This window comes from Dermacentor variabilis, chromosome 11, assembly GCF_050947875.1.
Source record: "Dermacentor variabilis isolate Ectoservices chromosome 11, ASM5094787v1, whole genome shotgun sequence".
Lineage (NCBI taxonomy): Eukaryota > Metazoa > Arthropoda > Arachnida > Ixodida > Ixodidae > Dermacentor > Dermacentor variabilis.
In genome coordinates this window covers 24,045,226-24,071,153 of record NC_134578.1, presented here as the reverse complement: position 1 = coordinate 24,071,153, position 25,928 = coordinate 24,045,226, and the positions used below count along the sequence as shown (strand labels likewise).

Below are 25,928 nucleotides of genomic sequence, written 5' to 3'. Positions count from 1 at the left end.
TAGGCCGCGGAATGCGAAAACGCTCGTATACTGAGACTGAGGTGCGCGTTAAGAATCTCAGGGGGTCAAAATTATTCGGAAGTCTCCACATACGGCGTGATTCATAATTAGATAGTAATTGGGGCACGTAAGATCCCTGAATTTAATTTTACGTTTTCTGTTCTCCCAATAAACGTGGTTAAACTCCTCGGGTCATGTATTTATGCCCACACACGCTTTGTCATTTGAGTACAGTGCTATTCTATACGGTTTCTTTCTCTATTTTCTTTGGGAAATTCGTATAAACGATCTGATTGTAACGACAGCCCAAGAACACATCTGCGGACAACAGAAATGTGTGCTTTCAGGATAGTAAAATAACGGACGGAACGGAAGTAAGCGCATGTACGTGTTTAGCACAAGCTGTGTGGCGACTTAAGGGGTTGAACATCTAACACCCGTATAAAGAATGCGAAGGTGCCGAAATGCATATTCCATACTGATGTCCGAATAAAGATTGGCACTGATACCTACTAGGCGTTTTAGCAAACTATATTGTAGCCATTTTTAAGCAATGTTTTGCAGAAATATTGGGAAGATAGAAAAGCAAAATCGCTTAAGAAGGCGTCTTCTAGGTGTGTATAAAAGTACCTTTTGTAGTGGTCTTGAATTGTTTTAGATGTCTTAGCCAATTTTGCCTATTGGAAGACGGCTACAATAGGCCTTGTGCTCAATGGGAACGTCATCTTTTTGTCATATCGTCGTTATCATACTGCCGTCTACGGACCACACCTATTCACGATTTCCGCTGTTCTCTCCAGTGAGGCCGTGAAAAAGACCAATGGAAATGATTGCCTTCACCAGGTTCAGTCATGCTCGAGTAACTGTTTGTGCACGCAAGATTGTTCCATGTTTGTTGGTATTTCGTTCCAAGTGGTATTTCACCAACACAACACACGCGCAATGGCAGACCCGCACAGCTGGCGGCTGCGCCTGCTCCCCCGGCCCGGCCGGCACATTATATTACATTCGCGGTGCCACCGCATAGAGGCGCCACTGGGGCAAACACATCGCGCGCGCAAGAAATGAATTGCCTGCTCTCCAATTAGTAGCTCGGGACAGCTGGCCTTTGGGACGACTGAAACGCGCATTCGCGCTTCAGTCTGTGCGCACCCATCTAGAAGCACTTGTGTGAGTTATTACGATGATTTGTACTTTCTTCCCAAATTTAGCACTCTTCTTCGTTCATGGAACCGAGCTCTTTAAGGCGATTATAACGCTCGTTTGAGCGGCAATCATAGGTGCGCGCTGGCTTAAGCACCGTGAACACATCGTTGAGGCTCTGGGGCAAAATAGACACTTTTGGGTGAGATGCTTCGAAGCCTTGAAAGTTAAGAGATACATCTCATACTTCTCTGTGCGCACACCGCTTCTCAGAATTCTCGGCATCGCTTTAACTGAAATTGTCGCTTCAACGTTGAGAATTATTCACCTTCAGGGATCGTGCTTGCGATTGCCCGACAGCTTTCGTGAAGTGAAAAACTGCCAAATGAAAAGAAATAATGTGTATATAGGAGTGTATGCAAATAAGTCCCATCATCTGCATACATGTAAACGTATAGGAATATATGCGTAACATATGAAATTAGGTGAAGCACGTGAAAACAATGACAGTTGGAGAATGAAAAGCGAAAATTTAACGAAAGCTTCATTCGAACGTAGACTCCTACATTTGCATTAGTTCTGCGTGATTTGTGAGATTAGGCTTTGATGTACCAAACCCTCATTTGACGGTAAGCCGATACAAAACCGATTGCCGTGAGGGTTTTGACCACCTGTAACTACGGCTACATCATCTAAAGTCGCCGCTCTATGGAACGCGTGCGTACGTCAGTGGTACGCAAACCAATTCGGTGGAGCGTTGACGAGGTCGCGCCGGCTTTGATACATATGCTTTTGGCATATGTAATTGTGATTATATTATTATACGCGGCAACCATAAAGCTATAGGCGAGACGCAATAATATGTAAAAAGGAAATAAAATTAAATGCCTTGAGCACATTCCTTTAGTCATTACGCTACAAATATTACATAGCATATAACACTTGTTGCAAATGTCATGACCAGTGATGATCGGAAAATCAAGTCGAGTTACAATTGTTTTCTTCACAATGTTGTCAACTGGCTACATTGTCATATTCTAACAAGCGTTCACAACTAATTGCATTCCTACATAAGGACACCTAGTTTCTGCTTCAAGCTAACAGTAAAGAGAGGGGTTCTTGAGGCTGCTTTCGAGGTTTCGATACGTGAGAAAAATCAACGGTGAGGCATCACACCTATGGTAAATGTCAGTTTTTAAATAGAATGACGAACTACATTGCGATTTGCCTACTACGCATGTCCATGTTCCTTGTCATTATCGTAGAGGTTCTGGTTCAGTTCTATTGGCAAAAGAGATAGCGTGTCTGTTATGGATACTGAAGACGCGAAATGTCCAACTCAGTTAATATTTTTCTCAATATCGAAGAAATGCTTTGCCGCATTTGCCACAGCACAGAAGACAGTGCATCTCTCTAATCTTTCATCTGAATATTTGCGCCGTACTTTAGAAGGCATTTTCCGCTCACGTACAACCATAAAAGAGCAACCGCCATTTGCCCTCAAGCTTTTTTTTAGCGTTTCACGAAGAAATGAAGGTCAGAGAAAAAGCCATGGTAAATGGCAACAATAGAGATGAAGCCTCAGCTTGCAAAAAACTAGCAAGCTGGCCCTATAAGTCCTCTTATATGCGCCTGTGACCAATGAATATCCAAAAGCTTTCAAGAGAACCAAAACTAGGAATGTTGTTCAGTGAAGTGATGTCATACCCCAAACGAGTGACTCATCCAAAAGCTAAGGCATCTCAAGATCGACGTCTAAAGACTGAGCTCCGGGGATACAGACTGTTATCGCTTTTAAGCGACAGCGTAATCCATGCATCGCCAGAATACTCGAATAAACAACGTTAACTTCTTGTGGAAGCAAACGTTCGGGCGAGCGTGATCCTTCATAAGTGCAACGGAGAATTCTTTTCGAAACTAAATCTTTGTAAAAGCACGGGACTTTTAAGGGTGTGAAAACTAGATGGACGTTATCACCGTCAAACTCAACTAAAGGGTTAGAGGTGACAATAACACTTTGACAGCTACGACAGCGCATCATAGCCTAGAATGCCGCGTGGTTAAGCGTGGTACATGGATCTACAGTAGCTGTGTTCATGTCGAATTTCATTGGTAAGAAGTTGTGCCGCAAACGTTCCAGAATTATGCCCCAATTGTTACAACAGCTGTTTCTTTTGATAACTATGACTTGAAAGGATACCAGCACATGACTCATGGCACAAGCCCCGCTTCGTGCAAACAGGCTTGGTTGCTCGAAGAGGGAGGAAAAACGCACGTAAAATGCTTGTATACCTACATATTTACCAATTAGCGTACATTAAGGTTTGCTTGCACATCATATAACAGTTATTAAAACTGCTTTTTCTTTCATTTCACTTATGCACCTCTAAGCGCAATGCTTCGATATTCGGGTTTACGCGTCTTATCGCATCATCATGTTCAACTTTTTCAGAATTATTTCATATAAAAAAGGATGTCAATAAAATTGCAGTGTTATTTTGCTATTATCTTGCTCAATAATGCAGCATTGTTACGTGGAAGCTGTGAGTATTTCCTTATAGTATTTTGGTTACATCTGTTTTGATACATTTATGCACTTGGTTGCGTGCTCACATTTAAACGCCGGAAAGAGACACTGGGGTTGCGAGAAATGTGCTAGTATAGCAGTAAACATCGTCTTCGTACATTCTTTACTGGTAATCACTTCCGTGATTGTTTGCGTGCGTAAGCATTTGTTAGTGTGCGGGACGAAAATTTTTAATGCCGGATGAATTTAAATGATCTGCGAAAATTGGGGATAGCCAGTTATATGGTTAAGTATTAAATAAAAAAATGAGTAACTGCATTCCCGACTGTAGTTTTGTTGAAGAGTTTAAAATGATCCTGGAGAAAAAGGGTCTTACTGGAATATAGGCTTTGTAGGCACAATAGGTTACGTATTTCATATGTAATTTGACCAGATTATTCCGTCCCCAGAGAGTGATGGAAGGGAGGGGCGAAGATGGAGATAGAAACGGGATTGAACATTTATTAAATGTATTGTTGGTGTGAAAGTGAATTGTTTCAGTATTCGCTAAGCCTCTTACGCCAAAATTATTCGTAAGGAAAAATTCCAGTGCACTCTAATGCTGGACGCACTATTAGCGAAGGCAGCCAGGCAATCTAAAAAACCGCTGAAAAACGAAATGCTTTGTGAATTAGACCCCTGTTTTCCAAGCACTTAAGTAATTTTACGCTTGAGCTTCGGCATTACTGCACGGGGTTCCCATATGACATGTGTAACAAGCAAGATGGCATGAAAATGGTGTGGTTAGTGTTCTTTGGCTTGGCTACGGCTCATTAGCCAACACATTTAGAAACCGATTGCTGCTGGATCCAGAGAACTCACGTGCCGTAATTGGTTGTACGTTATAGGAGGGCTGTCATCTTATGACGCTTCGGAAAGCGAACCATTTGATCGCGCGCTCGTGCTTGAACAGAATCCCGCCCTGTTCCGTAAAAGCACGATTCTGATATTGAGGGCAAGCGATCGGCTTGCTTTCCCAGATTGTTATAACATCGCAAGTGCCGCGGGCTCACTTCCGGCATTCTGTCCGCCTCTTTCTCGAATCTCTTTGATAGTAGGGCCACCGCTACCGATGAAGTAGGAATGGATTTACTGGGAGAACAACAGAATAGGTCTGGCAAGGTAGACGCTTAAAGGATTCTTAAAGAAGGGAATTGCGCTAAAAAAAGACACGGACAAGTAAGGACATGGACGGGCGCAAACTCGCGACTGATTTTATTCAGAAAGCACATACATATATATACCTAAATTTTCATTCAATCATTGCCTAAGCGCACATGCCAAGAACGTTTTCTCTTTCTTATACAGATTGATACTAGAATCGCTTACGCATTTATCACCTGACTTATCAATGTAGAAAGCCTCTGCGAGTTCACGTGCTACCTGGTTACGACTGCGCCTTAAGATTTTGGTTCTAGCCAGCAGAGGCTGGCATGCTTTATCAGGCGTAGCCAAAGGGCATGTGCCGCAATGTAAGGGCAAATTTGACCCTTTTTCGTTAACCATAGAAAGCTTATGTTCCCTTAGTCGTTCATTTATACAACGGCCCGTCTGGCCAATGTAAACTTTTCCACATGTCAGGGGAATTTCATACACAGCCCCGACCGAACACCTGACAAACTGGGTGGCGTGACGTTTCATGCAGTCTCGCACGCACTCCTCGCCGGAGACAATCCGGGGGCACAAAGAGGCCAACTTGCGCGGGGCAGAAAGTACCACCGGCACACCGTAGCGATTGGCTACATTCTTTAGGTTGTGCGAGACCGTATGAATATAGGTGAGAACCGCCAGTCTGGTCTTAGGTTGACCGCCACCCTCTTGAGGTGTTCTAGGTTTCAAGCTTTGCAGAAGCTTCTCTGCCACAGCAGCCACGACGGAAACGGGAAAACCAGCCTTCTGTAACCTGCCAATCTGATTGTTGAGGCTGTCCTTTACCAGGTGAACACATGATTTCTGCAGGGCTTCCTTCAGGCACAGCATAACAATGGCGCGTTTTACCGTCTTAGAATGAGCGGACTCAAAAGGCAACAGGTCTTTCCGGGCTCGTGGTGAGTACATCCAACACGTGTGATCTGGTGTTAAAGTGATGTTAATATCTAAAAACTGCAATCTGTCTTGTTCAGGTAATTCGTGGGTGAAGGTTAGACCCCTCCCGTGTCGTTTACTCCTTACTCGTCCGTGTCTTTTTTTAGCGCAATTCCCTTCTTTAAGTATGTACGACCGACTCGCCCAACAACGTGCTCGCTTAAAGGATTAAATTCTGTACTAATTCAGTGCATCGAGATTGCAGTAGCTCGACAAATGCCTTTATGGACAGCATTTCTAGACGTCAAGCGAGTTTACGACAACGTAAAAAGGCAATTGTTGGGAGATATTCTAAAGCACGAAGGCATAGATGATAATGTCGCAGGGCTGTATATATATATATATATATATATATATATATATATATATATATATATATATATATATATATATATATATATATATATATATATATGTATATATATGGAGAGAGAGAGAGAGAGAGAGAGATAAACGAGTAAAGTTTGTAGAGGAAGACAGAAAATGCAGTGAGCGAGGTACAACTGGCGAAGGACTGAAACAAGGATGTCGTCTGTCTCTATTGTTGCTCGCGCTCTATGTTCGGGGCAATAAAGATTACTGCAGAACAGTGTATTGGGGTTTGATTGATTGTGCATTCGTAATGGCCAAAGTGTGCGACTGAAGGACCCTTGGCTGATATATGCGGACGACATTTTGCTACTAGTAGGCGATGCGAGAGAGTTGCAGACACTGGGAAATGTGTGTGGCAACGCAGTGACAAATGTAGGCCTTAAGTTTAGCCGAGATAACTCAGGAATTATGGGGTTTAATGAAGATACGAGTAATTATGTAGTGTCTATTCAACGCCAAGATTGCCCCCGGTCAAGCAGTAACAATACGTGCTTGTATACGTGAATAAAAGAAAGAGAAGCTCGAAGCTCTACAAAGATGATGAGAAAATTAATGGGAAGCGCAATGCAGCCGTACTGACACATAGACCACTTTGGGCTACAATAAATATGAGGTGGTGCGTGGAATCTAGAAAGGAGTAATGCTGACAGTGCTAGCCATCCTAAATCATTCTGTGTTTCGAATCGGTTATTTTGTCGACGTTGGAAGTTAACCAAAGAACAGTAGGCCAGTTGACTTTGGGGCCCCATAGTAGAACCACAAATAAAGCATTGCAGGGTGACATGAGTTCCGCCTTTTTTCAAGTCAGAGAAGTGCACAACAAAATTAGTTGTTAAGAAACACTCAGGAACAATGGCGTAACTAAATGAGATGTTAAGCGCAGAAACATCTGTACCTCATAAGCGTGGGCACAAAACAGAGGTAGAGATCAAGAATTGTAGCCACCAAGTACAGAATAATTGAAAGTGCAAATAGTCAACTAATAGTCATCAGAAAGAGTGAAAGAATAAGTTGGATAGAAGGATGAAAACAAAAAAAAGAAGCGCTGAAATTTACGAGAATGTCAAGAAATGAACTAAAAGAGAAAGTCAGTGCCATAAAAGAAAGCTCCATGGCCCAAGTGTACTAAGCAGGGGAAAAGCCTAGGGGAGGTCTGCTGAGCCAATGATCCCTGGTTGAAGTGCAAGCACCACTTGTGGTGCTTTGCTATTTGAGGCTTCAGCTGGTTGCTGGAAGACATAAAACATATCGGCGCCATTATTCGCAATATGATGGCGTATGCCTGCTGCGGAAGAGCTCTGCACATAACTCAGCATATCCAAGTGGAATGCGAATGTATTTACCCCGCGAGACCTGTAGGTTATGTACATCTTCCAGAAGCCCTGGGATTTCATGGGGGTGGAAGTATTAAGCGGTCACAAGTCGAGACAACATCATCTGGTCGCGCCGACATCATCTCTATCCTCTTTATTCCGTTAACATCACATCGCCGTCACCGTGCTACCGCTACCGTTGTCTTGACGCATTCATGCCGCAAGATTAATTGCGTGGCCGATAAATTGTGGTGCCATCGTCAAAGACCGCCATCAATGGGACCAGTATACAAAGGAAGCATTGCTAGTGCGTATCTTTCATTTCGTAGTCCACTTAAGTTTTTAGCTTGCTTTAACAATTTTATGGGATGCTTTCTGCATTAATTTTTCAAATATTTTCTATTTTTCAGACGTACTATTAGTGTTCAAATTGAAGGTTTTCCAGATGAGAAAGTGTGAAAAGCTCACACTGTGTGCTAAAATTGCACTTATTGGCGTTTTTTTTTTTTTGCGGGAGATGGGGCGGGGGGCTGATGAATGGTGCCACAATGGCAACCGTTCTGGATACATTAATACATAAAATGCACCACACCAAAAACTAAACTGAGCCCTAGAAAGATAGGCGATGTTGTAGCTTTTCGAGAATTCTGGCCTTCCGTGCATAGTGTATTACATTTATGTGGAGAAAAACTCGGAAGGAAACGTTCATGAAGAGGCATCTACAAATTTTGACTCAGCACATCCAAAGACGGAGGGAAGCATTCGGAGAAAAGCGCACGTAGGCGTCTTCAGTTCACTATGCCTCATCTTCGTCGTTAAGGGCCACGTTGTAGGGTCGCGTGCGGTATAACCACATTTCCAGCGAGTATAAACATTAGCAGCATAGTAAAGATCATATCCTTAGTTTTTAGTCACTTGTTCTTTGTAGTGCCGCTGCCACTCATCATGACTGAAGGTTACAACTCATCGAAATCACCACTCCGTTGACTGAAAATGATAAGGCTAGAGTCTGAACACGTGCACGGCATCACCATATTAGCCTACTAATATGGCAGAAATATGGCACCACATGACTCGCAAGGACAACACGGAAGACATCAAAAACGATAGCCAGGAGCTCAAATAACTGAAATTTTGTTGTTTATTGCACAGAGGAAATTCTTACTTGTAAGCTATAGACTGATGACACATTAGTACATATATACAAGAAAGGAGAAAAGCAGAACTAAACAGAATGTTCTTGCCATATACTTTTTAGTTCGGGGCGTCCATTTTGGGATTCAGCCACAGGAATGTTTGCTTCGCTGTCCAAACATTCCTTACAGAATCTAAACGAGTGCCCTGCTAAATTCTTTCTATTTTACTTTTAAATTAACTATTACTCATTCAATGTGACCTTCCTGATTTTATTTTAACAAGTAAATTCTACGCTATTCAATCCTAATTCCATAGATATTACTAAATTTATGCTCGATATTAGTTTGGAATATTCCACCCATCTTTTGGCCAATCCCCCTTCGTGGGTAGGAGCCACACGTGTGACAGGCTACATCATCAACAACTACCGAAACGAAGCACATATCGCTCCCTGACAGCAAAAAAGGGAGCTGTGAAAATATTTTCCAAGCATTCTAATAACAAGATCATCCATAATTTATCATGTAAGACTTACACTGCGTGTCAGATCATGGCGAGCTCTGGCATGAAGTGGTCCCTGGATATCCTCCTGGATATCCTCATAGGCATAGAGCATCCGAAAATGTATGCATGGTTGGCTCACAAGAGCAAATATGGAGACTGAAAATATACAAAGGCTGCGACAATTTTGTCAGCGTACCCTGTGTTTTGTTATCAGTCAACGATGCGTGATACCTATAAAGATCTGGCATAAGCATGGCATAAATATAGTTTTGTTTCTTTTGTTTGTACCCATGTGTTGTGGTGCTTCATTGGTGAATTGATTGCAAGCCAAGATGGTTCTGTGTTGGAAAGAATATTTCTTTACTTTGAGGACTATGTCCTTGTTTGGATGTCTGCTTATTTGGTCCATTGTATTCCCTTTGCACACCATGACGAACCAGCTGACCTGTAACTCTTTCCGTTTTGAATAGAGATAGATACCATAGTAGAACTTGGAGATGGTAGCTCGGTGAATATGCGTTTCGGTGGTGTGTGTTCAAGAGGCTGTCGAGGTGCGCTTTTGGTGTTGGTGCAAGAAAGTAGCATCACCGTAAAAAGCAGGGTAAACAGACAGCACTATACATATATATATATATGTATATATATATATGTATGCATATATATATATATATGTATGTGTGTGGGGGGTCTGTGCGCGCGTGTGTGTGTGTGTGTGTGTGTGTGTGTGTGTGTGTGTGTGCGTGTGTGTGTGTGCGTGTGTGTGTGTGCGTGTGTGTGTGTGCGTGTGTGTGTGTGCGTGCGTGTGTGTGCGTGTGTGTGCGTGTGTGTGTGTGTGTGCGTGTGTGCGTGCGTGCGTGCGTGCGTGCGTGTGCGTGCGTGCGTGCGTGCGTGCGTGCGTGCGTGCGCGTGCGTGCGTGCGTGCGTGCGTGCGTGCGCGCGTGTGTGTGTGTGTGTGTGTGTGTGTGTGTGTGTGTGTGTGTGTGTGTGTGTGTGTGTGTGTGTGTGTGTGTGTGTGTGTGTGTGTGTGTGTGTGTGTGTGTGTGTGTGTGTGTGTGTGTGTGTGTGTGTGTGTGTGTGTGTGTGTGTGTGTGTGTGTGTGCGCGCGCGCGCGCGCGCGTGCCGGGGTAGCACGGGTGCGCACATATGAACTAGAAGCGGCCGGCACACGGTTGGCATGGCTTTCTTGTTGTTACCGCGATTAGAGAGAGAAACACGACACACCTTCAGTTTCTTCGTTGGCACGTAGTGCTTTCCTAATACGTCCCCGGTATTACTGACGCCAACATCTGCATAAAGTTGGTTACCAACCATGATAACCATAGAAAACATTTGAACCTAGCGAGTATGAATTCGGTATAACTTTGAAGTGCGTGCACGAAGAAATAGTTAACTTCGTCCATTCGCACTAGTTGGTGTTCTCGAATACGAATCACTCGTTCGTATCGCAGTTCGATCATGAATACCGAGCTCGTCGACATGCGCTCACTGGAAACATAGTCTCCTGAACATACATGCGACGAAGCTATGGAGTCAAATCTTTTCTGTTTATGCCTGCAATCCAAAGCCGTACCTTCTCTGCAACTGCCATGGCCAGTGTCCACCGAGTCGGCCGTGGCTGAAGATGCACTTCATATGAAATTACGAAAGTTACTTTCGCAAAAGAATACAGAAAACACAGTGGCAGCCCGTTCATCTCGAGCCATTTTACATCGCAGCAATCACAACAGAACACTTTAGAATCGCGCAAACTTGCAGTGACACCGCTACCGTTCCAAGGTGCCGCTAGGAGAAACGGCGATCCGCGTATACGTGTGTGAGGAGGGGACTGGCGCGGTGAGCGTATTCAAAGCTACGTTCCTGCTTGTCGATAAAATGGTCTATATAGCGTTTTATCGACAAGGAAGTACGTAGGAGGAACGGTGTGTTACAATACCAATGGAATTCGTCACATTTAGCATGTGTACCATCGTGAAGCCAACGTTACGGCAGGAGTGATCCGTTATCTAAAATCGATGCTTGTCGCTCGCGCATCTCGGCATAAGAGCTGGGACCTGAACCTTTCGGAGAGAACTTTACACGCGCGATCTCTCGTGCGCATTGCAGTGGCACTTGAAGAACCCCGGCTCGAAACCACCTTGACGTCGCCAGACAACAGGCAGGCCAGTATGACAATAATCGGTGCGACACTCGTTTTGTGGTTGGCGATATCGTCTTTAATGGCACCTCTACAAAAGAACCGCCTTGGCTATTCTTCATGAGTGTTCGCCGCAGAATCAGCCTGCACGTAGAAAGGGCAATATGATGTGAATGGCCGACGGGGACAGTAAAGTACGCTGGCAAAGCATAACTCCAGAAACAGCGTGGCCCCATTCACATTTCACACCTGAAGCTCTTTTTTATACCTGGTAACTCTGGGCTCTAGCCGGCACTGGTTCTAGTGGATGCGCCCCTGCATCAGAACAACTTCCGCGTCCGATGAAGAGAGGACTGGGAGTACACTGGGATTGCATACATGGATTTTATACCTCTTCTTTCGCAGTGGCTCATACTAAATCTGAAGGACTAGCCGAATATAAGAAAATACCTACTAACACAAACGCAATGGCCAAATTAAAAAAATCAAATAAATAAAAGATGTCTTTGAATAAATGTGCTGTTTCAATAGAAGGTCCGCGTGACTTTGAATGAGCCATGAGCCAACTTTAAATGCAGAGGTTTTATGTAGGGATTTATGTTCGTGTTGAGGTTTTATGTAGGGATTTATGTTCGTATTGCACAAAACAGAGGGTGCTCACTGACACGAGTTTGTCGGTCGGCGCAGCATACTATTAAAAGCAGGTTTATTGGAGCTTATATATGGCGCACATGTAGCCTTCTTTGCATACCAACAAATATATACGGTGAGATGCCGGCCGACCGATCGACCTACCCGTTAGCAGCTGGAATCATGCCAAATCATGCCAGTAAAGTTTCTCTTTAGAATCTGCACAATTTTGCAAATCACTATTTATGTTAATGTTAAGAGAATGTATGTATAATTGTACACTTTATTTTTCAGGTTTACTTGAGGAGCGTGCAACAGACGGAAATAACAACGCGGAAACACGGAGACACGTTGCAACGGTGTGCATCACAATTTACTTTCTGGCTTTCTAAAGCTCTGGCGAGAGTTGCTCTTTCTTTCTTTATTGTTTCCTCAGACACAGTCTAAGGGGGGCTGTGTCTAAAGACGACAGAGCGCCTGATAAGGGCACCGGCGCCTTTATGATTATGAAGTAATCACAGCAAATAATTGGTACAAAATATTTACTTACGCGACATAATGTCTGCAACATAAATGCAGAGCACATCAATTCAGTTACCAGTCAGTACGTTCAACACCAGCACCCGTAGCCATGGCACTCATCAGAAAAACCAAGACATAAAAACCAAGCACAATTTCACAGCCGTGTATCAAAATCGCAGTAGCTGAGAAGAGCATGGCAAGGGAGAACAAAACGCACTCTTTGAGGTAATCTACAGTAGTGAAATCATAATGTCGCTGTTCACAAGAAACTTCCTACAGCATTTCTTAAACGAATGTACACCTTTATTACAGTCTACCTGCATATCTTTTCTGTTTAGAGCATTGGTTATTTAAAAGATAATGCTTGCCTTCCGTTGTTTGTTCTAACTTGCGACATTTTTCGTTTTGGATTTCGGGTGCTGTATGAACTTGAGCTGGGCGCTGTGGAAATATGTAACTTGTACTTATGGGTCCATTGCAATAGCTCAAAGAAGTACAGCTTTTCAGCCTTCAACATGTTGTATTTGGTCAACAACGGCTGTGTTCTCAATGACTGCTTGTTGCCTTTAAGATCTTCTAGTATGCGCAATATTTGCTTCTGTAATACATTATGTTTGTTGTACTTAGTAGTTGTTCCCCAAGTCAAGATTCCATAGCTCATTCTAGAGTAAACCAGTCAATAGTAAAGTGCTTACTTTAAAAGTTTGGGTATTAGATGTTGTACTTTGTAAATGCACCCAATGGTGCGATACAGAGAGGGAGAGAGAGTGAGAGAGAGAGGGTCAATGTGAAAATGGTCAGGCAGCAAAAGAAGAAGTATAAATTACGCAGGTCCAATTCGGCCAGTGGAATCAATGTCCTGTGAAGCGTTCGGGAAGTGTGTAATGAAATGCGATAGAACTCTTGCTATGTTGCAAATAGGTTGGCACCATAGCGAATGCGTACCTTCACGGCCAGATAGCGAGACACGGAGAGCCCCACCACGGGGTCCACGCCACCGCGGATTACACTGCCTCCGCGATCGGGTCAGTTTTCAACACACAACCTCCGGGATCAGTGAACTTCACACTGCGAGAAACCAGCCGAGCAGAATAAGAGGCGCAGAGAGATTGGCTCTAATATAAAAAATATGTGCTTTGAGTCGTATGTATTCTGGAGTGAGGATACTTCGTCAAAGTATGTTGTTTCACTGCGTAATTCGCCAGAGAACTTAACCATCCACCGGCACTTCTGAAGAGGTGGTGCAGACGGGGCTACAGATAAGCCGGTTCGTTCTTTGATTGCTGTTCTCTAGGTGATCAATTTGACAGGACAACAATGACACCCAGCCGCAGCCGCGCTCAGAAATGTGAGAAATCGTTCGCAAAAGAAGCTTCGCTTCATTTGCGAACAATTTCTCACATTTCTAGCAAACAGTGCCTGACAAACACCACCAGATTGTGGCCTTTTATTTTACTTCTTATGAATAAACACTTTTTCTTCCTTCTCCACAGCCGCTGGCGAGAGGTAGACAGCAGTACTTACTAAGTTATACATTATAATAACTTCTAAAGTTGTGTTCCTGCAGATCGCCAATGCCGTTGCTACAGCACTCTGGCTATAAATTGTCTGGTGTATGAATTTCCCACTGGTTTATGAATTGGGACATGCAGCTAAACATTGAAAAAATTGGGCTTTTAAGAATAGCAAGGAAGACTAACCCGTGTATTTTTACATACCAGATTCACAACAATAATATTTTGAAGGTTGAGTCCCATAAATACATTGGGTTATGCAAACAAATAAATTAACATGGTCGAAACACACATCAGAGACTACTGCTGCTGCGCTTCGAAAACTGTTGTTCCTCAAGCAAAAACTTAGGACTGCTGCTGCCAGTACTAAGCAGCTTGCATATAACAACTGCGTAAGAGCTAACCTTGATAAAAATACATCGTACAACTCGAGCGTGTACAAAGAAAAGCTGCAAGTTTAATTTTTGGCATATATAAAAGACACGATTCACCATCCATGCTAATGAAACAGCACAACATACAAACTAAAATCGCGACACAAACTCAGTCGCCTCATCTTTCTTAACTATTGCCTGCAAGGAAAAATAAAAATCAAATTGCCTAATTGTGTGAAAGCTCATTGTAGGTGGAGGACAAGACACATGCAGGAACATTCACTGGCACCAATTTTCGCTCACACTAACCAATATAAGAATAGCTTCTTCCATAAAATTGGATCTGATTGGAATGCCTTACCTTCTCATGTTTTTCAGACCAGGAAAAGCGCAACACAAGTGCAGCGTCTCTTATGTCATGAAATTTTGGTTTAGTTTTTCGATGCTTGTCGTTATTTCGTTGCTTTTGATTGTTGTTCTTGTTTTGCTTCTCTGCTAACATTGTTTGAATGTACTTGCTATTTCTTGTTTTCTGATATGAATGACTGTGCCCTACCTGCCAGGACCAACATTGTCTGCAGTATATGAAACCAAAAATTTTTTTTCATGGTATAATTTTAGATTTGGACTGGTTAACCAGCATCCCTTATACTTGACATGGACATCTTAAAAGTGGCCTCCTTCCGTAGAGTCTGGTGCAACATAGCCCATCTGATTTATTGAAGGTGGTGTAATTTAGATTAAAGTAATTCGATGTGAATGAAGCATGCAGGTTTATCTCGCGCTAACCGGCCCGAGTTCTGCAATTTAGAGATTCCCCAGACCTCCACATATATATATATATATATATATATATATATATATATATATATATATATATGGTGCACGGTTATAAACAGAGTTAAGGTGCCTTAGTAAGGCTGGCCAACCTTTAGATAGGAGGACCCATATTCGTGAAAGGCGGCTTCGTCATCCTCAGTAGGCTAGCTTTAGCTGGTTAATAGATTGACATCACGTGCAGTCTTTGTCAGTGGTGGATCGCTATAAAATGTGAAAATGAAAAAAAAATAAGTGATGTTGTCTGATGGCTGAAGCCGGGGTTTCTAAGACGAAGGGTCAAAAGCGGGAGAGTGGGAAGGCGCCAACAAAAGAGAAGAAAAAAAGTGGAAGAGAACGACCTAGGACGGTGGGGTGTAGGGCAGTGAGACGTTAGGGAGTTTTCAGAAGTGTCATAGGCGGCATGAGTTTATGGTTTTAGAAGAGCCAATCAGCCGGTTGGTGCGCGAGTAGCATAAAGACATGAGTTGAAACAATGACTTCAAACAGAAGGTAATCGCGAATAATCAGTGTTCTGCGTACCATCCTCCTATCTCATGCGTGCATGCTCACTATTATTCCTAGTATATATCAACGATCTATTGAGTAACATTTCTACCAAAATCAGACTCTTCGAAGGTGATTGCGTCCTATATCGTCAAATTAAAAAACAATATAAAATTCGCTCACTTCAGTTTGATCTTTATCGAGTCGAAATCTGGAGCAAGAAGTGGCTCGTTAATAAACACGAACAAAACATCACTACTTTCTCTTCATCGCCGGCAATATTACCTACAGTCGTACTATCTGATTTATAACTCCGAAATCTCATGTATAATTACATACAAGTGCCTAGCGTCATTTTTCGTCAGATTTAAATGTCCCTTCACATGACGCACGTCACTAATGAAACTAACCACGCTTTTGGTTTTCTGCGTCGTAACATTTGTCTAGCACTTCTGCCCGACTTCTCGCCTATCAGAAACTAATCAGACCAAAACTTGGATACACATGTGCTGTTTAAAAAATTAAATTATAGGGTCTTACAGTCCAAAACCACTTTCTGATTATGAGGCTTGCCGTAGTGGAGGACTCCGGAAATTTTGACCACCCAGGGTTTTTTAACTTGCACCTAAATCTAAGTACACGGCTGTTTTCGCATTTTGTCCCCATCGAAATGCGGCCACCGTGGCCGGGATTCGATCCCGCCACCTCATGCTCAGCAGTCCGACACCATAGCCACTGAGCAACCACGGCGGGTGTGCGCTGTTTGGACCCTCACCAATGTAACCTTAATAAAATGCTAGAATCTGTGCAGAACCGTGCAACCCAATTAATTTTCTGAGAATACAGATATCATTCTAGTGTCACCGAAATAAAACCTCGTGCAAACCTTGGAAGTCTTTCACCACGCCGCATAATGGCACGTCTGCTATTCAAGTTTTATCACGGGTCACCCTGTACTCCTGCCTCAAGCCAGCCCATCATCATTCGGGCCGCACCAATATTGAAAAAGCTGTATACCCGCCATCTGCTCGAACCACTGCGCACCTTTCTCCATTTTTTTAAAACCATCACAAGATTTGAATTAGCTTCCCATTGACGTTGTGCCCCTCTGCAGTAGCACCGACTTCAAGACAGCGATGGAAAAATTGTATAATATTTAACACATCTGTATATAGCCCACCCCCCATGTAAAACCCCTTCACTGGGGCTCTTCAGGCATCATAAATAAATAAATAAATAATTATATATATATATATATATATATATATATATATATATATATATATATATATAAGTAAGAGGGTGCAGCAGAATATTATGCCGTCACGAAAGAAGACCCAGTGAAGGTGTATTTTTGAAGACCCACAAAGTCCCAGACGCTAGGATACCTTTTTCAGCTTCTCGGCCACACATGGTCGTGCCACTTATGTATGCAGCCGCGACGACACCTATGCCGAACTACTGAGGATAGCGCCCCTTGAAAGACCCAGCCGCCGTCTTCACTCTACCCTATCCATTGCGCCCAGACTCCGTGTCGTCATCTTAACACCTTAAAAATTACCCGGCGTATTGCTTCTACGCTGCTCAAGTCATTCGTTTTTGTTACTCGCACACTGGCCGGATGACTGGCTCTTCTAAAACCACAAAGGCACGCCGCCTAAGAAACCTCTGAAGGCTCCCTACCATCTCCCTCACCGAACACCCCCACCGTCATATGTCCTTCTTGTTCTCTATTATAATGTAAGCTATTATGGACTCACTCCAACAGCCCTTTCGTGTGACGATGGTGTACACCGCTACCGGTGTCCGTATAGCTATCACCGGTAATGAGAAAAAAAGGACCCAGTTCCCGCCGAGATTGAAGCCGGGCCCCATTGCGTGGGAGTCAGCTACTCTACTACTGAGCCACACCAGCGCTTGTTAACATACAGCGGAAAAAATGCCCTATAAACGCGTCCTAGCGCGCGATGAGACACACATGCGCGTCAGTTGCTAGGAATCGCTAGCCCCAGACAGTTGAAATCGCTCACGCGGCGGCCGAACAAAAGTATCCTGCAGGTACGTAAATGAACCTACGAAACCAAGTACACATATTTCCTAGGTATACTTTGTGGCGGAAAACGCATTATTTGAAAAAGTTAAGAAGACAGTGAAGCACCACTTTCTTCCTTTCTTCTGTCTCTTTTCAAGAAATGTATTTTGCGCCTCAAAGTATACCTAGGAAATATAAGCACCAGCTTGCCCAAGAAGAAGTCCTGTTGAAATATCTTTCACGTACGCATACTTTCACGCAGTCAAAACCTGAAACTGAGGTAATGAGAAGCGTGTTTGAGCACACCTTGAGCATGCGTCGTGTTTCAACGTACTCAACTCTCAAACTGCTCAAACTCGCAACGTGCGGGCGCTTTATTAATTAAATGATGGTCCTTTCCTCTGTTTTTCTTTGCGCAATTTGAACACGCCATTATTAGGGCCAGTTACCGACTGACGAAGCGAAACTCTGCCTCAAGAACAGCTCTGCATGGCTCGGACGAACTTTTCCATGGAATTCTGGTAGCGCGTTACCCGTCGTCAGCTACGCCAGGGCCAGCATAGGCGGCGCCACAGTCGAGGCCATGCCGAGCGCGGGAGTGGAGCGGAGGAGGAAGGATGTGGTTGCCGCTACTTTGGAGATTGAGGGGTGTTAGAGTTGCATAGAGCATGCTGCATGTAGCCGATCCTGATCGTAGCAGGTTACGTGACTTTGTCACCATACCATTTCGAATGGGATGCCATCCTTACCATCCCCATCATCAACAGCAACGTTCCGTGCAACTGGTCAAGGGGTGTGACATGTGCGCCACATAGTCTGGATACCTGTGTTTGCTCTTCTGTACACGGTATGGCGCCTCCTCGCAAGTGACGAACCTGCAGAAGCGATTCGTAGAGGTACGCGCGCGGCGGCAACCAGGCAACATCGGGCTCAGCAGACCGCTGTGCAGACAGCAGCACAGGCCGAGCAGCTCGCCGTCGACGCGAGGCGGACAGTTCAGACCGTTCTCTTGAAAACGACGCGAAGATACTTAGCCGCGAAGGCATGTAGTGCGTGGTGCCGAAAATAGAGCTCCTGTGTAGCTGTTCCTCCAGCTTATGCTGTGACTGTGCTGCGTGAGTCGCGCAGACCTGTGACTTATTTTTCTTTCTTTTTTTCTGCCGCCATCCCACTCTCTTGCTTTTCACACCACGACTTGGAAACCACGCCTAGAGCCATCAAACGACATCGCTCATTTTTTTTACAGTTTATAATTTTAGAGCCAGCTACCACCGACAACGTCCGCACGGGACGTTACTCCACTTACCCGTTAAAGCTAACCTAACGAGGATGACGAGGCTGCCTTTGATGAATGTGGGTCCTCGTATCGAAAAGTTCACGAGAGTGCTCCTATCGAAAAGTTCGCCTGCCTTTCCAAGGCACCTTATCCCTGTTTATAACATATATACCACGTGTGACCCCCCCCCCCCCCCCCACATCCCTACTGCATCTGTCAGATCCGAATTTCGGATTTCAGATGTCACTATGGCAAACTTGCCCAATAACATGCGAAAAGCTAAGTTCAGTCGAAATGTTTTAACGTAAGCTGAATATAAACATTTTATAAGAATAAATGCATGCGTCTATTCCTCCTGTTCTTCATCGTAATAATTTAGGAATAACTTCCCTAGCGAACCACCAAAAAATTCTTCAACATGTCCTGCAGATGCTGAGGAGCGAAGTTCCTGTTGTTTTACTCTGGGGCAACAACGTTCCAAGTGCTTTGGGTGGTAAGACGTGTTGGATGTCCAAAAAAGACCAACCTGCTCCTGGGGGCAAATTCAGTCACCATGTTGTGGCAGGATCTAAAGAAAATGTGAGTATTCCAGTAAAAATCTGAATAAATATTTTTTGTGCACGTTTAAGAACACGGTAATATGTTTACCGAAATTTGAGGTTCGAGAATAGTGTACGAAAACGTACTGCAGGGCATAGCACCAAAGTGAGAAGTTGAAATAGATGAATGAAAGCGCGACCTAAAGGCCAAGCTTTTTTAACCCAATGGCGCATCTAAGAAACCGGATCGTTGAATAACTGACATTTGCGTAAGAGGTTTATTGATAGATTATGCGATGGGCGTGCGAGTATTGTGCTCACAATATATATATATATATATATATATATATATATATATATATATAACTGCGTCGTCCAAGAAATTTGAAGTACCAATATATTCTTCTACATTAAATAACTGAAGGTTGCTTTGCGATTCTCTCTTTCTTGTATGTTTACATAAGAAGCCCTTTATCACACTATCTGGTAGAGAAATAAAAAATTCCTGGCACGGTATATAGAGAACAGCAGAACGCACCCCTTTTTCAATACATTAAGCAGAAGAAGCGTGCTTGCAGTTCGAAGAAATAAAGAAACCTAAAATGTACCCCCCGAGTTAACATAGGTTCCCTGCGTTCGTATCTACTGTTTTCTTGCGCACGTTTGGTCTAGTGCACTATCAAAGTGGGTGTAAAACTTTCCTCTCGTTAGCAAAATAATTTTATTGTTTGATAATTAACACCATTCTTACGAAGGCGCCATCATCTGGGGGAAAAAGGGCACCATGAATCTTGAGGCCGGGCTCAGCTGCCATGCTGCTATGTGCAACTGGCTGCAGCGGCACCTGGCTCTGAGAACTCAGCCTTTCGAACTAGAGGCGTGAAGATTGAGCCGATTTTGATACCCAGTTCCTCCTGGCCGGAAAAATGTTTTTGAGTAGGCCTTAGCGAAAAAAAAGCTAGACGCGAAGAAGCAGTGTCTTGAAAGTCGTTTCTACTGCACAATGTAGGGGAAGCTCTTAAATGGATGAAGGTGCATTCTTCCACTTTTGCTGCGAGAGCAGTTAAAAGCCAAAAATTGGGTTAACTTCGCCCGTCCTTCTATCCATTCGTTTAGGCTGACAGCGACCTTTGTCGTTATCCTCAACAAACAATGATTATTTCTGAGGTCGGTAAGCCACCTCATTATACCCAGCATTTCCGTTGCCAAAGCGTGAACAAAAACGTTCCCCACAACGACGTCCATTCGGATTGCGATCGATGTTAGCGAAGCGAAGTGCATTCGAGAGCCGATCGCACTAACCACTCAGCCACCGCACTATTATTTTTTTTTACATTTAGTACATGGGAAGCCATACGTACATGTAGACAAGACAAACAGAAATTCGGTGTCAGGGCATGTTAAATACCATACCTAAAAATTAGGCGAGCGTACTTATGCATTCAGCAGCTCCACCAAATCCTGCGGCTGCGCGCAACATACACACTTGCATTGGCTGAAGACTCCCGGAAAAGCGATTTTCAACATCTCGATCTGCCAACATGCTTCGCCAAAGGCAATGGAAGCCAAGGAGTACATTTATATCGGAAGTTAGGTGGCCTGGGCTCCTAAATGGCAGACAGCGAGTTGTGTGTGGTGTTATGTCGATATCCTTCATTAGTATTCTATATAGGATGTCCCACAAGAACACAGCTTCCTAGCAACTATAAAAGTGTGGTCACTTTTTTCTGGCCAAGGGAACAGGTGGCAACTTATCGACCACGCAACAAAACAGTTCTTTTCTGATAACCACACTTGGACCGGAAGTGTTACTGAATATAGTTTAAACAAGAACTTTTTTTGCCCCAGGAAGAATGCACATCCATAGCATTCGCGTAGGAAAATACTCATACAAGCATTGAACATAGGAGAATGATAGAGAGGACTGGAAATAACACTGCCACCAGTGCCCCAGAGATTGTTTTGTGGTAAGGAATGAAAATTAATTCCAGGCTAAGTCCAATCTCCATCCCCCCCCCCAGAAAAAAAATAAGCTATTTCAATCATCTTTTTAGAGAAAACCCTAAGCTTCTGCTGGCAACTCCTTCAGAGTCAATGACACCACAATGTTTGAAAGGTACTTACTTAAACGAAGTTGCAGCATTTCATGGAAAAATAGGTTTTGGACTTCATGGCAGAAACATAAGCGAGAAAAAATAGATGCCTAACAAATTCACATGCCACCACATTCAAGCGTAATGAAAATTATTTCCGCCACATCGATTCATATCACCAGCTTCACACAGATGTAGCGAAATCTATATGTATCTCTTGCAACAGCAGGCATGATTAGTGCGACATTAGAAGGTTATACGGGAGTGGGGCCACAACAAATGTAATACAAGCTTCAAAACTAAATGTGGACAGATGTCGCGCTTGCCATGAACTAGCTTTGTGACGTATTTATTTGCATTATTTTGACCAATGCCAATTCTTTTGAGCACGCCCATTATTTTCCCGCTTGCCATCAGCTCGTCGACCATCGTCCCCGATGCAGCTCCGATGCCCGCCTCCTGGAAACTAAGCGATGCAGCTCCCGGAGTTGATGCTACACTGACGGCTCGACAAGAAAACCCTGTGATCATTTTGCCGACCAAACAGAATTTGATGGACCTTTTAGTCAATGGCGTCAGTGTCCCAGCACTCCTTGAGACTAGCGCGCACGTATGCGTGATGGGTGCCCAACTGCACCTACACCTGAGCAAAGTTCTCACACCGCTGCATCACTCACCCTCCGCGTCACCGACGGAGGAACGCCTGGCGTGCTTGGTATGTGCACCGCTAGCATTGGCATCACGGGGAGCCTCACGAGTGTTTTGTTTGCCTTTTTGGAGCAACGCCCTTACGACGTTATGCTTGGTTTAGATTTCTTATCGTCCCGTTCAGCCCTCTGCGCGTCTGGATTGCGCGTCTAGTGTCATTCAGCTTGAAACGCTCCACGGTTGCTATAGTCAGTCAGTCACACAGCCGCGGTTGTGCTCTCCCGAAGACATCCACCAGTCGCCTCAAAACACTACGTATGTCCCTCAACTGTTATTCCCATCTGTTTCTGAAGGCGTCTATACACTATGTCGGACCGCTGACATACTGCTTCAATAAATTCGGCCGTTCCCCATACCGTGCTCAGAGTTACAGGCACTCGGATTTCGCTCCCTCTCAATTTTAACTGCTCGACTCAAATTCTTCCCAGAGGCATGTCTTTGGGCGACGTCTCACTTGTGAACGACTACCAGATATTGGCTCTTGACACCGAAATTCCGCCGCCCTCTACAGGAATCTCTGGTTCAACGACTCTCACAGACGAACTTAGCAAGATTATGGAACATGATCTTCTTCCGGCCCAAGCTGCTGACCTCCGCCGTCTTTTCGAAACTTAGCACATTTTTGTCCGGGATGGTTTCCCTGTAGCCCAGAAATCGGTAGTCACCCATCGTATTAACACCGTAGAAGCCAATCCGATACGCCACCGGCCATACCGTGTTTCACATGCTGAACGACAAGTGATAAACGAGAAGTCGATAAGAGATTGACTAAAGGCGTTATCGAGCCATCTTGCAATCGGAGGGCGTCCCCTGATGTCCTTGTCAAGAAGAAGGACGGCAGTCGGCGCTTTTGTGTGGATTACAGACACCTCACAAAATTCCACGCAGGGATGTCTACCCCTTGTCACGTATTGATGACACCTTGCACAGCTTGCATGGAGTCAAGTACTTTTCATCAATAGACCTCCGATCAGGCTATTGGCCAATCTTCGTAGACGACATGGACCATGAGAAAACTGCCTTCGTAACACCTGATGGCTTCTAGAAATTCAAGGATGTGCCATTCGGCCTTTATAATGCTTCGAAAGAATGATGGACTCCTTACTTCACGGCTGTAAATGGTCCACATGTCTGTAGTATCTAGATGATGTCATAGTTTTTTAAACAAATTTTTACAAGACATCTAACGCAACTATTGGCTATTTTCGTTGTTTTCGGACGCGCCGGCCTGCAATTAAACTTATCGCAGTGCAACTTTCGACGTCGTCAAATTACTGTTCTTGGCCAGCTCGCCAGTGCTGCTGGCATTCAAGCTGACTTTGACAAGATTCTCGCTGTCCAGAATTTTAATGTTCCATCTTCCACCGTATGCGTAAGAAGCTTTGTTGGGCTGTGCTCATACTTCCGTCGTTTTATCAAGGATTTCGCCGAAATCGCTCTTCCAATCACCGAATCACCGAACCAAAGCGTCCGCCCTCGTACACTTGCTCACGCCTTCCCCATTGCTGGCTCATTATGATCCATTTGCCACCGTTTAACTTAATTAACACGATGTCAGTGGCCATGGAATTGGGGTTGCACCTGTTCGAAGGCAGCGTAACGCATAACGCGTCATTGTACACTCCAACCGCCTCCTGTCACCAACGGAGAGAAATTTTTCAATTACCAAATGGCAGTGCCTGGAGTTTGGGCAGTTGCCAAATTCCACCCCTTCTTGTACGGCCGCACATTTTTCGTGGTTACCGATGACCACGCCTTGGGCTGGCACTCCTCACTAAAAGACCCCACTGGGCGGTTCGGTAGACGGGCGCTACGGCTCCAAGAATATTCATTTGGTGTTTTATACAAGTCAGGTCGTTTGCACAAGGATGCCGACTGCCTCTGCCGTCATCCTGTCGACCGCCCTGAATCTATGATACGCATGACACCGACTCTTGCGTCTTGGCCATTTTTGAGCTGCACTACATCCGCCGTGAACAACGGCGTGACGACTGCTTACGTGTTCTCATCGATCGTCTCAATTCTGGACATTCGCAGCCCACGCTGCCCATGTCTCCACCGTCGCAGCTTACGCCCTAAATGGCCAGAATTTTCGCTCGTTGTACAACGCCATTTCAGGACATCAGTTCTTGAGCAGCTGCATGATGCGCCTGCTGCAGGCCACCTCGGCGTTTCGCGTACTTAAGACTGCGTACGGCGCCGCGTCTACGGGCCAGGCCTGTACAGCTCGGTGCACAGCTACGCTGCAGCTTGTGCGCTCTGTCAGCGCCGAAAAAAACCTGTTGTGCTGCCCGTTGGACGCCTTCACCCCATAGATGTGCCCTCAGAACCATTCTTTCGCTTCGGTATCGATCTTCTCGGCTCGTTTCCAAGGTCGATATGTGGAATCAAGTGGGTCATTGTCGCGACTGATTACGCGACGCGGTACGCGATCACGCGAGCTTTGCGCACAAGCTGCGCGACTGAGGTGCCAGATTTCCTTTTACATGACGTCATTCTCCATCACGGCGCACCCCGGCAGCTCCTCACTGATCTCGGCCGCACCTTCTTGTCCCGAGTAGTAGAAGACCCACTTCGCTCCTGTTCTGCCGAGCACAACCTTTCCACCACCTGCCACCCGCAGACAAACGGACTGACGAAGCGGCTCAATCGCACGTTGAAGAAATGCTGTATATGTACGTTTCCGATGGCGCAGTGATTGGGAGAGCACGTTACCCTTCGTGACTTCCGCCCCTTCACCTATGATCCGTCCCGTCAGTAGACCGCTGGCTTTTCACATTTTTACCTTCTGTTCGGCCGCATCACTTGCCCTTTGACACACTGCTTCCTTCCCCAATGAATACTCCCACTGAATACGTTCAAGACGTCTTCACTCACGCTCGCACGGCACGCAAGATTATCGGCCCTCGATCACTGATTCTGAGGCCACGCAGAACATCCGGTACGACAGCCGACATCGGGACGTTGATTTCTTCCTGGATGCGTTGTCCTCCTATGGACACCATGTCGCCGCGTTGACTTGTCTGAAAAGCTCTTGCCGCGCTACATAGGGCCCTGCACGATAGTACGTCAACTTGGCGATGTGAACTACGGCATAGCTCCTCTGGGCTTGCGTATGTCCATGGACGTTGCGCACGTGTCCCGGCTGAAGCCTTTGTTTGCCGCGAGTTCACCTCCCTTATAGTTAGCCCCCGAGATGGCGCCTTTACAGGCAGGGGTTATGTTACGGCGCAACCATGAGTGGCGCGTCAGAAGACGATTTGACACCTAGAGGTCGAATTGGTCTCGGCAGTCATCTTATTTTTTCATCGCTGTCTCTCTTGTAAATACTGTAAATACACCTTCATATTTGACTTATGCAACGTAACAGTATGTTTAGTGTATTAGTTATTGATTATGTAATTATTTCGGTAATCAAGCATCTCTAGGATAAGTAAGTCTCAGTGGTCACTCAGCACGTCCATCGAGCATGTGTGTGTGTGTGTGAGGGAGAGAGTGAAAGAGTGTAAATTTTCTTTTGTCCCCTTATCAACCCAATGAGACAGTGCCATCTTTCTGTAGAACGAAGGGACTCAATGAAAAGTAATTATTTAACGTCAACATTTTCCACATATCAAAAGCTGTTGACTTGTGCCATTACTATTACACCATGGGAGCTCCGAG

The 25,928-nt window shown here is 44.7% G+C and overlaps 1 protein-coding gene across 2 annotated transcripts in view; it reads left to right on the top strand.

The window, feature by feature from the left end:
* The first annotated feature begins 1,076 nt into the window (after positions 1–1,076).
* LOC142563835 (uncharacterized) overlaps positions 1,077–25,928 on the top strand; it is a 51,234-nt gene continuing 26,382 nt past the window's right edge. The window contains exons 1-4 of one of the 2 annotated variants that reach the window (XM_075674489.1): positions 1,077–1,170; positions 3,596–3,686; positions 12,179–12,243; positions 19,355–19,504. In XM_075674489.1, coding sequence (XP_075530604.1) covers positions 3,617–3,686; positions 12,179–12,243; positions 19,355–19,504 — 285 coding nt within the window. In that variant the 5' untranslated portion in view covers positions 1,077–1,170; positions 3,596–3,616. The remainder of the gene's footprint in view (positions 1,171–3,595; positions 3,687–12,178; positions 12,244–19,354; positions 19,505–25,928) is intronic. The other variant, XM_075674490.1, reaches the window with a different exon arrangement.